The sequence below is a fragment of the Apium graveolens genome, chromosome 10 (assembly GCF_009905375.1).
Source record: "Apium graveolens cultivar Ventura chromosome 10, ASM990537v1, whole genome shotgun sequence".
NCBI classification, from domain to species: Eukaryota; Viridiplantae; Streptophyta; class Magnoliopsida; order Apiales; family Apiaceae; genus Apium; species Apium graveolens.
In genome coordinates, this window is record NC_133656.1 from 182,546,153 (window position 1) to 182,563,490 (window position 17,338).

At 30.3% G+C, this 17,338-nt stretch overlaps 2 protein-coding genes across 5 annotated transcripts; both read right to left on the bottom strand.

The window, feature by feature from the left end:
* Positions 1-442: 442 nt before the first annotated feature.
* On the bottom strand, positions 443-9,917 carry LOC141693594 (uncharacterized). Of its 2 annotated transcripts, XM_074498736.1 has the most exons (7): positions 9,698-9,917; positions 8,704-8,787; positions 8,355-8,552; positions 6,794-6,910; positions 1,182-1,308; positions 988-1,105; positions 443-841 (listed from the first exon to the last, which is right to left on the bottom strand). In XM_074498736.1, exons 3-7 carry the CDS (start codon positions 8,377-8,379, stop codon positions 785-787), a joined length of 444 nt encoding a protein of 147 aa, XP_074354837.1. In that variant the 5' UTR covers positions 8,380-8,552; positions 8,704-8,787; positions 9,698-9,917; the 3' UTR covers positions 443-784. The 2 variants fall into 2 exon arrangements, with proteins under 2 accessions (XP_074354837.1, XP_074354838.1); XM_074498737.1 differs by lacking the exon at positions 8,355-8,552 and having other exon boundaries at positions 9,698-9,915.
* Positions 9,918-11,462: 1,545 nt separating this feature from the next.
* Positions 11,463-15,457, bottom strand: LOC141689123 (protein phosphatase 2C 50-like). Of its 3 annotated transcripts, none has more exons than XM_074493311.1 (5): positions 15,323-15,457; positions 13,650-14,717; positions 13,041-13,394; positions 12,846-12,951; positions 11,463-12,096 (listed from the first exon to the last, which is right to left on the bottom strand). In XM_074493311.1, exons 2-5 carry the CDS (start codon positions 14,673-14,675, stop codon positions 11,753-11,755), a joined length of 1,830 nt encoding a protein of 609 aa, XP_074349412.1. In that variant the 5' UTR covers positions 14,676-14,717; positions 15,323-15,457; the 3' UTR covers positions 11,463-11,752. The 3 variants fall into 3 exon arrangements, with proteins under 3 accessions (XP_074349412.1, XP_074349413.1, XP_074349411.1); XM_074493312.1 differs by lacking the exon at positions 15,323-15,457 and adding an exon at positions 15,058-15,234 and having other exon boundaries at positions 12,873-12,951; XM_074493310.1 differs by lacking the exon at positions 15,323-15,457 and adding an exon at positions 15,058-15,231.
* Positions 15,458-17,338: the final 1,881 nt, after the last annotated feature.

Here is a 17,338-nt window from a genome sequence, read left to right on the forward strand (position 1 = left end):
CATGATTTAAAAGACCTAAATTTATAGTTTATTTGACTTTCACGGTCAAATTAGCCTAATATATATATATATTGTTCAAAATTATAAACACTATATATTATTATAAAAATACATTTGATCTTTTTAAGATGTATATTTAAAATTTTCAAATTATGAAAGAAATTTACAAATTGTAGTCAGTTTTGTGAATTTGACAAAAATAAAAGATTTAAACAAGTCGAGAATTATGAAGAGGAGGTGAGTATCTATTTTTTTTATTAATCGAAAAGAAACACAGTAGAAACCTTTTCCGCTCAATTTGTTTATAGCCCCCAAATAACTAACAATGGCCTTGAATAAAGATTAATTTTATAATTTTATAATTGCTTGATAAGGTAGTCATTTTTTCAAATAGGTTCATATTGTAGCTAAAACTAAAACTAATTGTTTGAACAAACAAATATGGAGAAAAGGAAGTTTTAACAATCCCCCGGGCATTGCATCAATACGTACTTGCATCATACAGTATAGCTCTTGTAACAAATTCAATAGTAAATTGAATGCCTGTAATCTATATGGCCGAGTAAAGGAATCTTGGACCGCTAGTTCATTTATAATCAGAACACCACCACGCTGCTTTATCTCTGGTACACTTATGGGCTCAAGTTCAACATTATCGGAGTAAAAAAAATTTGCGGAGAACATTATTGTTACTGATATAATTAAATTAAATTTCGGGCTTGTATGACGGGAGAACGATGAGTTGTGTGCCGGATAGAGTCTTTGTAAGCTTTCATGGCCGACGCTAAAATAGCACAATTACCACCAATACTATCAACAGAGCAACTGTACATACCATTGCCTGCAAATCAGCCGATATATATAGCTACAGTTAAAAAATAGATTTCCTTCACTAAATGAAAATTAAAAGATTGATAAAACACAACAGAAGCACTTTATAGTAAGATATTGAGAGAGGATGAGAGCAAATACTAATGTACTACTTACAGCAATTGCAGAAGCAGCTAAACCAGCCCGTTCTCTAGGGTCTCTACGGTAGTAGTTACCAAAATACAAAATTGTAGCATAATACCACATCAATGGGAATGCAACCCCCAAGAGAAATCTGAAAAACATAAACATATATAATATTAACGTAACCTGGTTAGAAAATATGGAGACATGGACTGAACAATACTCACGAGAACCATCCAATTCCACAGCCAAAGCAAGGAAGTGGTTTGTCATAAAGTCCTTGTTGATTTTCATCTGCATACTTTACAAGTGTATACCTCCCCTTATCACGATCTACATTATGTACTGATTGTCCTGTCATAACCAATTGCCAACGCACTGAGTGATGCTTTTGAAATTACTCGCAAAACATTATAAAAGTTATACTAGAAGACTAGAACTACATACATATTCATAAAACATCAGAACACTAGCGCATAATTGATTTATGTCATCAATACATAGACTCAATTAATTCATGCTGTATATCCTCGGAAAATCAATGGTGTAAAAAAACTGGGTGTTTATAGCATATCAATTACAATAGCGCCTTTCGAATTTTAGAACAATTACATTGTGGTGACATCATTATCACAAAGAATTGTAAAAGTTCAAATGAATATTGGGTTTTCATAATGCGAAAGTCCTACCAAATCCAGTTATTTAAAGGAGTTTCGCAAAGTTTATGATATCACAGCAAATGGAGGGTGCAGGAGAGCATATGCTGATAAGAGGATAGAAGGAGCATCACACAACTTAGTCCAACAAACAGGGAAGCAATGAAATGGTAAATTAGTCGTGAGCAATGAAGGATTGGGAATCATCATTCATAATGCTCCCGCAAAAAGAGTTTAGAAGCTGAAACAAAAAATACAATTGTGCATCATATAGAAACAATGTGTACATACATATAATGAATCGTTGAAGGTCACAATTTGGCTTATACTATATAACTAGCGTTATTACCCGTGCAAGGCACGGGGTAGCTTTATTTATAAAAAATATTACTATTTTTTAATATACTTTTACGATATTTGTGTTATTTTATACAATATTGAGTTGTTCATGTTACAAGGACTAATGTAAGGACGAATATCCCTAAATTTATATTATGCCACGAATATAAAGTTTAGAATGCACTCTTACCATTGAAAATAATGGTTTTCTATCACGTTTCAATGATTTTTTCAATTGGAGATCCCAAAAATACAATAATGTATATGTATCATTTTATCAAAATATGGGGGCAAAATAGTAAATTTTTTACACGGTCGAGCTCGAACTTCAATTATTCGGCTCATAAGGCTCACGAGTCTTATCGAGCCGATACTTTTTTTTAATATAAATATATTTTTATGTAAATATTTAATATTTCATTTATATTTTATATATTTAATAAAAGCGATTTCAAACATAACCTATCATATTTCGAGTTTTTGTCAATATTTGGTGAAATTGATTCAAGATTTCGAGCCGAACTTGAGGCGACCGGACTATTTATGACCCGAGTTTCAAGCTTGATTTAAGATTCGGTTGAAACCGAGCTCGTGCTCGAGCCCGAATATTTTTAATCGAGTTCGAGCCTGAATGTTTTCGACTCGGCTCGGCTTGATTATAGCCTTAGTTGTTCTACACAACTATAAAGTTAGTATTTTGAAGTGAGTTAATTACACAAGTCTCGATAATTGATAAATTATTATTATATGGTAATATATTATCAACAAGTTAATATTGTAACATAATATCAACAAGTTATTTATTTAATGGTTGTAATTTGTTTATAAATAAAAAAAATTATAATCCCGTTATTGTACATGAGTATAAAGTTAGTATATTGTAGTGAGCTAATTACGCAAGTCTTAGAATAATTTTATTCTATATCAATATTAGCCTCTACCTCAATTGATTGAAGGCACGTGTTTGGACGTGTTTGGACATATGTGTCACGTGTTCAATTCTACAAGTCAACAATATTTTTTCATATTTATTCAAATACGAGCGCAAAATAGTAATTTAAAATTATATGTTTCTCCTAAAAAATTTGAGCCTATCGAACTTTTTATGACCCGAGATTCGAGTTTGAAATTTAAGGTTCGGTTGAACTTGAATTCGTGCTTGAACCCGAACATTTTTAATCGAGTTCGAGCCTAACAGTTTTCGACTCGACTCAGATTGATTATACCCCTAGTTGTTACACGAGTATAAAGTTAGTATCTCGAAGTAAGTTAATTACCGGAGTCTCGATAATTAATAAATTATTATTATACGATAAGATATTATCAACAAGTTAATATGATAATATATTATCAACAAGAAATTATTTATTTGATTTATGAATTAAAAAAAAAATTATAATCCCATTGTTGCACATGAGTATAAAGTTATTATATTGTAATCAGCTAATTACCCAAGTCTTAGAATAATTTTATCCTGTATAAATATTGAATTATATAGGTTTAGTCACCCAAAATAAAGAAAAAAGTATGTAACTCAATAGTTGATGTTATCAAAATATAATCAAATGAGCCTCTAGCTGAGATGGTTAAAGTCATATGTTTGTTATAAGTGTGTCATGGGTTCAATTCTCCATGCCAACAATATTTTTTCATATTCATTCAAATACGAGAGCAAAATAATAATTTCGAATTAAATGTTTCCCCACGAAAGCAAGAAGTTATTTATTTAATGTATCAATTTAAAAAAATAATTTATTTAATGTATCAATTTAAAAAAATAATTATAATCCCGATGTTACACATGAATATAAAAGCAAGAAGTTATTTATTTAATGTATCAATGTAAAAAAATAATTTATTTAATGTATCAATTTAAAAAAAAAATTATAATCCCGATGTTACACATGAATATAAAACTATTATATTGTAATCAGCTAATTATCCAGTCTTAACTCAATAGTTAATGTTATCAAAATATAAACAAATAAGTCTCTAGCTCAATTGGTTAAAGTCATATGCTTGTTATAAGTATGTCATGGGTTCAATTCTCCATTCCAACAAAATTTTTTCATATTTATTCAAGTACGAGGGCAAATTAGTAATTTCGAATTAAATGTTTCCCCAAAAAAGCAATGTTGCAGTGTTATATATATAACTAGCATAATAACCCGTGCGAGGCACGGGTCATTTTCTAGATTTTTTTGTACATCATACAATTATATTAGTAAAAATTTTAATCGTTTTCTTATTGATAAATATTGTATAACGTCTAAAAATATCAAATACAAGTTGAGTATCTATTAATGTGTATGATTTCATGTAAAACATTAATAACGTTCATAACGTTTTTAAATATATCTCATTAACTATGATACATATTTTCTTATTTGTGTCATGTAATTTGTATTTATTAAATAAATACAAACAGAGTAGTCACTGTACTGTACGTGTTAAAAGAAAAAAAATTTAATCCATCAAATATTGTCAATATGTTTACAAAAAGAAACTAAAAATTAACATATATGTATATTACAGAGTCGAGTAAATTTTTTGAGTTTTGGTCAAATAAAACCGGAGTAATGAGGTATTTTATTACTAATGTCATTACTAATTTACAATTATCTTGCTTAATTTAAAAGGATTAGTAATGCATAATTAAAGTGGTCAATAGTTGCAATCGTAATATTCAACAAAGTAGAATTTACAGTTCAATTAATATAAGTTTATTTTTTTAAGAAAAAAATTTATTTCTTTAATTCAACGTTTATGTTAATTTAATATCATTGCTAATTGTTAATGTCTAAATTTATTAACTAAAGTTGATCTCGACCATGTATTTAGCTTTAATCATCTCCATTATACAAAGTTAATTTTATAAGATGTCAGATTATTGTCAATTCATAAATTAAAATTGACATAATATATTTAGTTTTTAACACATTGAAAAAACATAAATTTAATTGATCATTCTTATTTTCAGAACATAAAAGACTTTTGTTATTTTTTTATAGCACATATATCAATAACTCTGAAATACGACATCAAAATTGAATCTTTTAATATTGGTTAAGATAAAGTCCACATGTGTGTTTATGTATGTAAAATATTATTTATTATATTTTTGAGTAAATTATGTTGGTCTCGTTTATTTATATTCTAGATATCTTGGTCATGTATATATCTAATTGTTATTCAGTAAATTACTCAAATAACATGTATTTATGATTATTCAAAAATTATAATTATCTAATAAATAACTTACAATTATTTATATATCGTAGTCGTGGTAGCACTGAAAATCAAACAATATCTATTTTTACTCAACAGAGCATTAGTCATGGATCTGACATAAAAATAATTCATATATCGTTAAGACTAACTACTGATATTCAGAAGTTTTTTTTTCAAGAATCTGAAGATAAATTTGTACTAATATCATCATTCAAATCATTTTAAAGTTTCTTTCATTTATGATACTAATATTTCTTTTTATGGTAACTTTATAACATTGTATACTATTTTTCTAAAATTAAATATTTTTAATTTTATATTTTTTTAAAATATTAGTTGAACTCGTTAATCCTTTCAAAATGTCGACTAATATTAATTATATTATTTAGATAGCATAACATGGATTAAATCAAATAGTACAATACATTATAGTTTTAACCTTTTTTTAAATAATTTAAAATAGTTGTACAATATTTTCCAACACTAAATACTTTTTTTGTAAATTTATTATTGCTAATTTAATTTTTATTTTTCAAAATATTGAATTATATAATTTTACAAGTTACTATATATATATATATATATACGAGAGTCCTTGTTTTTAGTTCAGTACGGGAGTCCATATATGTTCTGCAAGTAAAATAGTATAAAAAATAGTAATTGTGATACATAATATCAATTGACTTGATCGTATAAAGAGCTCAAAAATATTAATTTTTATTAATATAAGATATTATAAAATTTATCCTTATTGGTAAGATATTCTCGTCGAGCTCGTAATTTAAATTTATTAAATCTAGATAGTGATAATGTATTTTCGGCCGGGTCATGTATTCAAATTGCGAGTATTTTTTAAAATGGGTAAAATTCTGATTTTGAAGCTAGTAATTTTGTTACATAAATCAATTTACTTGATTCTATAAAGATCCCAAAGATATTAATTTTGTTGGTAAGATTTTCTCGTCAAACTCGTAATTCAAATTAAACCTATGTAGTGACATGATATTTACGGGATTTCGAGTCTTTTTTGAAAAATGGGTCAAATTCTAATTTTGAATTCGAAATAAATCAAAATACGCTAATTATAACTTATCTAGATATGCAGTACATATATATATATTATTTATATAAGTGTATCTCTTTTTAACATATAAAAAATTTAATTATATGTACAATTTATTTTTTTATTAAAAATATATATTAAAAATATATGAGACATACTTTTCAAACTAAATTATTTAATAAATAAGGTAATGATCTATTTATATATTGTACTTAACTTTATATCTCAAATTTAATTGTTCAAAACTAACTCTACAAATATATTAGTAATCATGTATAGAGTTAAATAAATTCTCTTATTTACGACACTAACATATTATGTGTATGATTAAAAAACTTAATTAATGGTGTGGTGTAGTGGTAAGGTGATATGCTTGTGAATGTGAAGACTCGGGTTCAATTCCTCCCAACTACCTATTTTATATAAATTTAAAATACAGGGGTAAATTAGTCATTTCAATGAGACTTTTTAATCTCATGAATTTAACATGCCAACAATTTGAGTTGAATCTCTCATTACATATTTACAGAACAAAAACTGAAATAAGTACCTTTAAACATTGAATAGTAGCGAGCTGTTGGCCTCAAAAGATCAATATGTTTATCTGAAGATGATTTTCCCAATTCAATTCCCTTTTTTACACTCTCACCCTCCTCAAGTGAAGTGCCTGCAGGAGCATTAAAGATTCAATTTAGAGTCCAGAGGATTGCATTCTTCGTGGTATTAGGAAATAATACAATAATAAATTCAATACTTTCCAGTAAAGTGCTCTATAACACCTTCATACGACACAAGATATATCCCAGCTTAATCTGATAGAACAGTTTAAAAATACACACTGAACGGTTTATGGACCAACAATTTCATGTGAAAGACAGCATTTAGCTAAATACCTTTTTATGGACTGTGTGTGGATAAATTTAAGCTGCAACGGAACTATGGGAGCAAATCCCTAATGCAATAATTAATTTTGATTATATCGAATCTAGAGTTCTGGGGGTAATGGCCTTAATTACCTTTTTTCCAAAATCAATAGAATGAAATATCAGTTTCCGGAAATGTGCGGGTGAATATGCATTCTTCAAATGGGTGGGGTGTTAATACGCATTAAATCAGAATGAGTTGGGATGTGCATGATCATCATGCTTCGGCACTCAAAAGATACAAACTTGAGCATAGTACGCATGCGCACTCTTCCAGCACACCCCAAAGTTTCAGCACTTTAAACCCTCTCTAGAGTCGTATAGATATAAAAACATGCATACAAATCAGACTACAAAATTCTGTTTCAGTTTCACCATGTAAAGATTCAATAAAATACACTCGCACACCACCCCATTAATTTCACTCACCCCTGACGTCTCCTCTCCTACCACCCAACTACCGCCACGCTTATGCAGGACCATTTATTTTATTCAGGGTATTTTGGTATATCTCCGCTATCCAGGGCCATTTATTTTTAAATCTAAATAATATGACATTTTTTCCAGGTCCTAGTCAAGTATCTAAACTGTCTGATAATATACTTTCTTGAACTATTTCTGAGCAATGAACTGCTACACCCAGTCCAAAGTTGAGTCTAGATAGTTCGTCTTTGGCTTAAAAGTTTATTGAACACATCTTCTGTCATTGGTCATGAGAAATCTATGATATCGTCATCGAGATAGAGATCAGAAAGAACGGGAATAGATTTGGGGGAGGGGGAGGAGGTAGAACAGTTGGAGTAGATAGAGAAAGAGGTTGACGGATGTAGAAAGTGAGAAAATATTATGAGAATTATCATCGTCCCCTTGCAGTAACTCAATTAATATCTATACAATCCTCTCACCTTTTCAGGCACTTCAGTTGACCATCTACAACATCTGGGATACTTAATTTTATCAAAATAGAATTCAAATAAAAACTAATCAAAAAGTATTATGCCTTTACCACTGAGCCAGCTGACAATACATTTTAAAGTAAGATATCATAACTCACGGTGTAAAAAACACACAACAGATGCAGCATATAACTAATTATAATTATCCTGTCATGACCTAAAATGATGATCATTTAAATCTTATGTCGTGATTAGTTAATCTGGTTAAATAAATAGATGATGTTGGGCATACTTAGGTAGCTAGCATCTCCAAACATGGATGCTGGTTGAAATTACTATCATCATTTGTGACGTTTTACGTTTGGCTTCACTACAGATAATAGCTGATAGAGTTTTCCAAACAGGTGGAATATGCGATAAAGACGTGTTAATATTTTTCAGTTAGCAAGTACAGCTCTGGCTTCTCCATTTATGCTGATTGTAGTGATATCTAAGAAACACAAAGAAAAGACTGATAATGGAAGTGTATTAAGAAAGAAGAAAACTAATAATAAAAAAGTTGCAGAACGGGGAACAATATAATTTCTAGCATAGAAATGAAGCGGTCTAGGTGCAATAGAATTGAAATTCAAGTACTTTACTCTGATCCATATGGACAAGTCTAGGGCTCAAAACTCCGGTAGGCTGAGGTCCTTGGTTATGTTATGCTGCCGAATTCCAACTACCTGCTTAAAATTAATAAACAGACATGTTTAAGCATATAGTACTCCTGTAGCTTTTCACCAATCTAATTTATTCTGTGTTGTGGGTAATAAAAAAATCGGCCACATTTATCTGTTAAATTAGAGAACAAACTATTCCCCGCCTTTCACAGAACAATCTCACTTGCCACTTGTATTTGCATCGTTCACTATAATGACACAATGTCCTCAATTCAACACCATAATTTCATAATTACGTCACTAAAAGACATCCTCTATATCGAAAGTTATCCATTGATCACGACATACCTTTATATTTTGTTCATTTCCAAATCGGATTTCATCTGTGTTAAGCGTAAATATAATGGACCGTATGTGCAATGCCAAAGATGTAAGCTTATTTCATAGAATTTGTACAAGTATCAAGTAACAAATCCTAACAAAGCTAGTGCCTCCACTTAATTCACACCAACATCAACAACACTAGTCCAAAACCCGCAACAACAAACATGCTACCTAGACCAACTAAATTCTTGATTCAATTCCTATATTTTAGAGCACATAGTGAAAATACAAGTCAATCAAGAATTAAAAGTGAATGTGATCAACAAAATTACATACTCCCAACTAACATATACATATAACAGATAACCCAGAAGCTAAAGATTCAAAATTTATAATCCAGGTGGCTACAATTCTCACATACTAAATTAAAATTCAACCTCATTCATTATAAAGTTTGCAACTTTATGTTTTTATAATTAACAATAATTCTACATATAATAAGCACTAAAACAGTATGAAGCAACAATTATTACAGTAAATTCATCAACCTTAAAAAACAGAACATAATTAAAAGTACAAGACTTTCAGAAAAACATAAACACAAGCTATGCATATATGTACATGTAATGTTGGGAATGACAGAACTTGCCTGATTATGAAAACTAGCAAGTGCAAAGTCAAACTGAAAATGTTTGGTGTGGCAATGTAAGTTAACGTAATGTGTGTTTAGTTTGGTTAAGATGAGGATGAGGATGAGGATGAGGATTTAGAGAGAGAAAGTGAGGAGAGTTTTAGAGAGAGAAGGTGAGTTATTTAGGGGTTACGAAAGAGAAAGGGGGTCTTGAGCCACCGACGATGTGTATATTATTATTAGACGTTGTTATTGTCAAATGGCTTTGATTTTACATCAAGGACAAATGTAATTTGCAACAAGTGTATTTTCATATTAAAATAGAACGTCAACTTTAAACTAGTTCTATCTTATAAACAAAAAAAAAATTATATTTAGTGAAATTTTATTTAACTCTTTCAATTTTTATTTAAATCAAATTAACATATATTATATTTATAACTATTTAATAATACGGTAAATAATTATAATTATCTTTAATATTAAATATAATATCAGTTATTAATTTATGTATTTATAAGATCAAATATAAGTATTATTTGAGTATAACTTTTTTTTATTTTGATTTTTATATATTATAGTTATAATACCAACTATGCATTAGCTTTGCTCTAAAAATAAGCATTAAAAGAGATAAAAATATTGTCATAAAGAAAAGGATAAAAATGTTCTTAAATTAACCTACAAAACAAAAAACTCATTAATGTTGAATTATTTTTTTGAAAAAGAATGTATTTCCTAAATATGAAATCGAACCTCATTAATCATGAAAAGGGCAATGTTTATGTTTTGGTTTCACATATTTTAAAATTTTTGATTTCTTTTTTAAGTTTATAATCATGTTTACGAATTTTGGAAATGGGAAATCAAAATTATGGGATTTGTGATTTATTAGACAATTTAAAAAAAATTAATATAACTAGATAAAAGTAGTATTAGAGATACAATATAATTCTCTACACAACATATGACATGTTTTACGATTTTCTTGTATTCATTCTTTTATTTATAAATAAACAAGATTATTTCTGGGTAGTTTAATATATAAAATATCCAAATGATCCTAAAAAAAATTGAAAACTTTCTCAAAATATGAGGTGTAAGTTTTGTACGGGTTATTTTTACTTAAATAATAAATTACTCATTTCTCTTTCTCGTGCATTTTTATATACTTTATTTTTTGAATGTTCATCAATTCTATATATTTCAAAATTTATCAAAAAAAAGGAAAATTTTTTAATATAAAAATTAAAGAACCCGTTTTTTTAACTTCTTATAACAATTCACTTTTTCCTAAACTTTTCTCACAGACCAATCATATATATCTCACACGAAGGAGGTAGTAGTATATACTTGAATATTGCAATTTCTTCACCTTTTCACGGAGAAAAGAATATGCTGACATTTTTATAAGCCTGTGTAGTACATAATAGTATTTTTTAGCTCGTTTGGTGCCGAACTTTCCAATTTGTCAAACTTCATTTTATACTTTACAAGCTAATACATGATTGAAGTTTGGTGCAACAAACACAAAGTAGCCTTCGACCCCAAACTTTCAAAAAAGGAAGCTTATATTCGATGACGAAGCGAACATATCAAAATAGAAGGGTTTAAAATAAAATATCATCGATCATCAATAGTTTAATGTTAACTAGAACTTGATAAAAAAAATCTAATGAATTTTAGCTAAAATCAGATTCCAAAAGAAGTTCTCTACTAAAATTGTCCCTTCAGACAGGTTCGCTGCCCCTTTCTCCCCTGCATGTATTATATTCTCATAATGTATAAGGAAAATTTATAATCATCTATCTAATGTAAGAAATTAAGGATGAAGAAAAACTACAAAAGGCTTAATCAAGCAGAACAAGCCACTGATTAAAGTTTCTCCAACTATGAAGCATCATTATTGACACTTCATGTTAAAACTCTATGTCTCCATTGTTATATTTAGGTAGGTACTAGTTAATCATGCATTACATGCAATTACCAGAACAAAAACAAGAGCAACATTATCCTAATTTTGTAAACATGTCTGTGACTGAACGTTCATCTTATAACTAAGAAAAGTAAAGTCTACTTTGCTGTTTCAGTTTTCTTCTTAAACTTTCTCTGCGCTTTCAGGTCGACAACAATCACGGAGATGTTATCTTTGCTTCCCCTGTGGAGAGCAAGTGTAGAGAGGTAGCTCGCTGCGTCTTGAGCAGCAGGATCAGTTCCTTCACCGCTTGAAGTTAACATGGAACCATTCCTTTTGTGCCAAAGAAGGATCCTTTTTCGTGCCAGATCACATGCCTCCTCATTTGTGACCACATCCCACAGACCATCAGTGGCAAGGATCAGACACTCATCTTCTTTAGTTCGGGGAACAAACATCATTTCTGGGTCAGAAATAACATAGGGTGCCAAATATCGATCACCTGAGAACAAGAAGCATTACGCTCACATCTTAAAAATTAGTTGCAACCTAGTAGATGTGACAATGATCACAGACAAATTAGAACATTTTCATGCTAATGTGTTCTATTTTTATCCCTGCTGTTTTGCTATAGAATCTACAGAGAGGTGAGCAAACACAAACTTTGGTATTACAATCTGGTGCTTATACTAATTCATAAGTTGTAATGCCCGCAGTGTGCAGCATTGCTGTATATCCTCACGCCTACCCTTTTTTTTGCTAAATCATCATGCCTACCTTGAATAATATTGGAAATCACCATTTCCCAAAATGCTTCCCTTGCATACATAAACACTTCTCATTTAATTCATAAAAGTTGAGCTGGACTAATTTGACTCGTCTTCATATTGAAAATTATGTTCATTCGGTTTTTTATTTTTAAAGAATTACGAATATCACAAACTGTTTAGAGTTGCTACCAATTTTAAGTTATATGTCTCATTTTGAAGATCATACGAATAGCCTCACTTCTGAGCTTGGAAGAGGAATAAGTAAAATTTACGATTAAATGAGTAATTTGGAATAAAGACGGTTTTCTATTAGATATCCAGAAATTGTTTGCATAGTTAACGCCCACAGATACCACTAAAAGTAAAGATCATCAGAAGTTATGTAAACGATAAAATAACAGAAGTGGGATTTAACCTTCATATAATAGACATGCAGATACATGATGTGATTCAGTTGTGAACATGATTAAGATGAACTTACCGATGGACCTAGACATTGCAAGCACACCTGAAACACGCAACTCGTCCCAGTAAATAACCATGCCACCTGCAGCTTCTATCCTTTTACGCTCATCATTTCGACCAGGCTGCAAACAAAAGTTAAGTCAGCCTCCAACAGAGACTCGGAAACTTTCTAAATAGTAGTCAGACATCAAAACAGAAACACGGGGCCTACTTTATGATCTATTGACAAAGCTTGAGATTCTTTTCCCCGACAAAGAACAGCTCTAGAATCACCACAATTGGCGACCATTATATGGGTTGAACAAATAACAGCAACAACAGCTGTAGAGCCAACAGCATCAGAAGCAACAGGTTCAGCAATATGTTCCTCTGCATTAGCATTATGCCCGTCGCCTGCATGGACTCCTGCAACCTCCATATCAACTTTTCTGAAACATCTCAGAAAGGCGTTCTCCAACTGCTCCTGCCAATTATTCCCAACATTTTCACATTTTAAATGCTCTTTTGCAACATTAAACTCCTCAGCCAAAGCCAAATGTATACGGTCCCGACAGTAATTAGCAACCTAGCCACAAGGACAACTGTTAATTAAATTACTGGAATAAGTATTATCTTTTATAGGAAACATATATTAATTAAATGTAATTTCCTTGCATGCATATTTACTTCCACACATTACATCTCAATGCAGCACTATCTACTGATGTTACTGAATATCCATGTACACAAGGGAATAGAGATGAACGCTTGGAATTTGAAGTGCAGAAAGAAACAACATGGCACTGAATATTTAGAAGATGTGTACTTTTGACAAGTGTACCTGGAAGCCTCCATGTCCATCATATACCCCAAAGAAATGAGCAGTAGAATGACTTAAGGTTTGATCAAACTCATTTAAATCTAAGGTTAGCACTGGATTCGGAATTTCTAGAAAGTTCGGCATACCAACAACAGCATCTTCCATCTCAGACCTTCCTCCTTGCAGAGATGTGAACCCCCAACGAGGCACAAAATTAAACAGATTATACTTCCGCGGAGACTTCATTGTGTGCTTTTGTATAGTTGCCAGATGCATGGTGGAGAGTATCTGCTTGGATCCATCATCTTCCATATGCACATCATTTACTGCAACAACAGCATCCCCAGTACTCATGTTCTTTTCTACCTGTGTACCATCAAGAAGCACAGTGGCGCTTTTCTGATTGAGCCCACCAACTTCCACATCCACATTACTTACATTGACAACAAGATCTTCAAGAGAAGTGTTGCTCTTCTTTTCCTTTACAGCCTCCAGAGTCATGGTAGATAGTCTCTTCTTAGTCCCACCGAGTTCCACATCCGCATTATTAACGTCAACAACAAGATCCACGACAATATCTAAGTTGCTGTCAGAATTCAAGAAGTCAGGCTTGTCATTAATTTGAGGACTGCCAACACTCTTCCTATTCTCACAGGTAACTACATCAGTTTCACGGTTAGTTCTCAAATCTACATATTGCTCAGTACACATTTTCTCAGTTACACCGACTACAGCACGAGAGTAGTTCTCCTGATTGATTATCTGGCTAGAAGTCAAAACATTAGCATTGTGCATCTCCACCTTCGTAACATTCAAAACAGTATCTTCTTCCTTCATTTCTTGTGTAGATATGGCCCTTGCACAAATTTCAGTCTTCTGGTTGTTATAATTGTAGCAAATACTTTCACTGGCAAGAGCCACAAAAGGCAATCTGACAAACGTCGGCTCCGAGAATAAACTTGCTATACGAGCTATTAGATCAAAGTCATCAAAAATTAAATAACTCAACTTTAATGGCACAGCAATCTTATCAGAAACATCCTCCATATGTTCTTTTAGTCACACACTTGAACCACACTTGTACATAACCTGACATATAAGCCATTTTAAAACCAATTCACAAAAAAACAAGTAACCACACACAAGCATATATGAATCTGCAAAACAGTAAATTTTGTACAATCTAAACTTGAATAATGGCTATATGCAGTACTTAAGTAAACAACTCTCCCAACCTTGACAAATCTGTGAAAGTATTAATAGGCCCTTTCATTTAAGAGTCATCTTTGGACTCTAAGAGGGGTGCACAATGATAATCGGTGTCAATTTTTTTCAATCTTAATCAAAACATAAATTCTAAAAGATTACAAAATTGTAGATAAAAACTCTGCCAAGTGCATGAAATTGAAGCATTCACAATAGAACTTACAAGTGATAAGAGAAGCTCATAGAATCATTTCTTAATTTCCTCATAAACCAAATATCAATTCAGGTGCGATTACAAAGATTTAGAGTTAAGAGACACTAGATATATCTCTATCCTTCTCCTCAATAAACACCATGATCACAAAAAGCAAGAAAAAATAAAAGAAATGATAAAGATGTCTAAAGATCTGAAAACTTATCAGCAAATTATATAACTACAGTGACTTTGAAATATAAAAATTAAACAAAGATGGTACAGTGTTTCTTACCCATGTTTTTGTTTCTTTATTTTTCTGTCTATTCGGTTTACAAGTTACTTGTGCTTTCAGAACTTTGAGCTGACCAAAACCCAAAAAGAAATGTAGGTGTCAGTAAGATGGACCTCGCATGTTCGAGATAAAAAATGATGTTGAATAAACAAAGGACACATACTCACAAACTTTGCAACCAACTTCGTTACGTGTCCACTTATTAATTGCCCACAAGTCACAGCTCATTAGTTTTAGTGTCTAACCCTGCATGTTTTGCATTTTCTGTGAGGGGTAAAACAGACAATACAAAATTCTTTAATTATTGATTTTTGATTGATGAAGGTATTTCAAATCCTAGAGTAAACTCACTTTATCTTTATGAACATTTTGAAATAATAATAATAATGATAATTTGTTATTAAGTACGATTTTACCACCAAACAGCTACCATCGACCAACAAACATTTGTCGTGTCTGAGGACGTCAATGTAACTCCCATCTACATATCTCCATATATTTATTTAGTGTTACAAAATCACAGAAATAGACACTTGTTACATAGATCTAAGTACCACGTGTTACTTTATTTCGTAACACTGCACCTTAGTTTTGAAACTGTCCTTTACATTATTATCCCGAGATATCCATTGAAGATTATCATAACGTGTGAACATCTACATGGTGTGGGTTTATTTGGAATAGTAAGAAAAAGAACACGTGTTCCAATCTCCTTCAATAAGTTGACACTAGATGACCAGGGGTCCCTTCCCTTTCACCAAACATGCTAATCATAACTTTGTTTGTTTAATTTTATATTAAAATATTTCGTGCCAATAAAACTAGTATATCAATATTATATTTTAATAAATAGGTACAAATTTAAAACAATAGGTACAAATCCAATATGTTTAATAGGACACAAGCCTTTTAGATAAAAGAGATGTTAATTTGGAAATATAAAAATTCTAATTGATTGTAATTTTCATATTTTTTTCAACTTTTACAAAATTTACAAATTTTACACATGTTCAAATTTGAAATAATAGTGTTTAAATTGTGCATGAAAAAATCCTACTCAACTTATTTCAAATATTTAAAACAATTTTTTAGAATAAATAATTAGAACTATTCTCTATATGCTATTTTATCATTTATATTTAAATATTATATTTCTTTGTAAATTTTTATTTGTTATACAAACATGTTATAATTAATATACTACCTTCGTCTTAAAATACAAGTTATTTTGACTTTTTACAAGTAATTTAAGGTGTATAAAAGTCATAAGCGCTTATTTTTCTAAAATTTTTTTTTTAATTAAAATTTAATATGTATACTTTTATTCCGAAAAAAATTTGAAAAATATTTTGAGGAGCTACTTTTTTATTTGCCTTCAAATACGTGTAAAAAGTTAAAGTGACTTATATTTTGGGACGGAGGTACTATTTATGAATATTCTACGTAACTCTTATTTCTAAAAGTAATAATCTTTACTAAAAAATATTTTTAAATTAAAAGACCCATTTTCAAATTAAGATAGCTAAATGTGTTCTTTGTATACTTATTCAAAACAAATAAAACCTTTAAATAAATGAATTTTGAACATATATTTTAATAAACCAATTCAAATATTGAGAAATGGTCATATTTTTTTAATATTTCGAGAAATATCACAAATTTCATTGAATGGTTGGAAAATAAAGAAAAACAAAATACTAAATCAAAGAACTTATTCAATACATGAAATCCACAACAAAATTTTACAAAATATATTTATTACGATTGCAACTTTAGAAAAAATTATCAAAATATCTCTTTTTAAATGTCCTTTTGCCCAAAATACTCATTCTGTACAAATTTGCCCAAAATATTCACCAAATATACTTCTTTATTAATGGAGTATCATGGTCCTCTGTCAGTAGATTATCAGGTCCTAATACTCTTTTCTCCGGTGGAGTGTCTGGAAAATTTGCCCAAAATACTACTCCACTGATACTCCTTTATCAGTGGAGTATCATGATCCTCGTGGATGAT

Coding starts and splice junctions, on each gene's coding strand:
- LOC141693594 (XM_074498736.1), bottom strand. CDS start 8,379: ATGTTTGGAGATGCTAGCTACCTAA. Junction 1,106..1,181: donor TGTGGAATTGGATGGTTCTC/GTGAGTATTGTT, acceptor TATGTTTTTCAG/ATTTCTCTTGGGGGTTGCAT. Junction 842..987: donor TAGCTGCTTCTGCAATTGCT/GTAAGTAGTACA, acceptor GCTGATTTGCAG/GCAATGGTATGTACAGTTGC.
- LOC141689123 (XM_074493311.1), bottom strand. CDS start 14,675: ATGGAGGATGTTTCTGATAAGATTGCTGTGCCATTAAAGTTGAGTTAT. Junction 13,395..13,649: donor ATGGACATGGAGGCTTCCAG/GTACACTTGTCA, acceptor CCTTGTGGCTAG/GTTGCTAATTACTGTCGGGA. Junction 12,097..12,845: donor TGCAATGTCTAGGTCCATCG/GTAAGTTCATCT, acceptor TCTTGTTCTCAG/GTGATCGATATTTGGCACCC.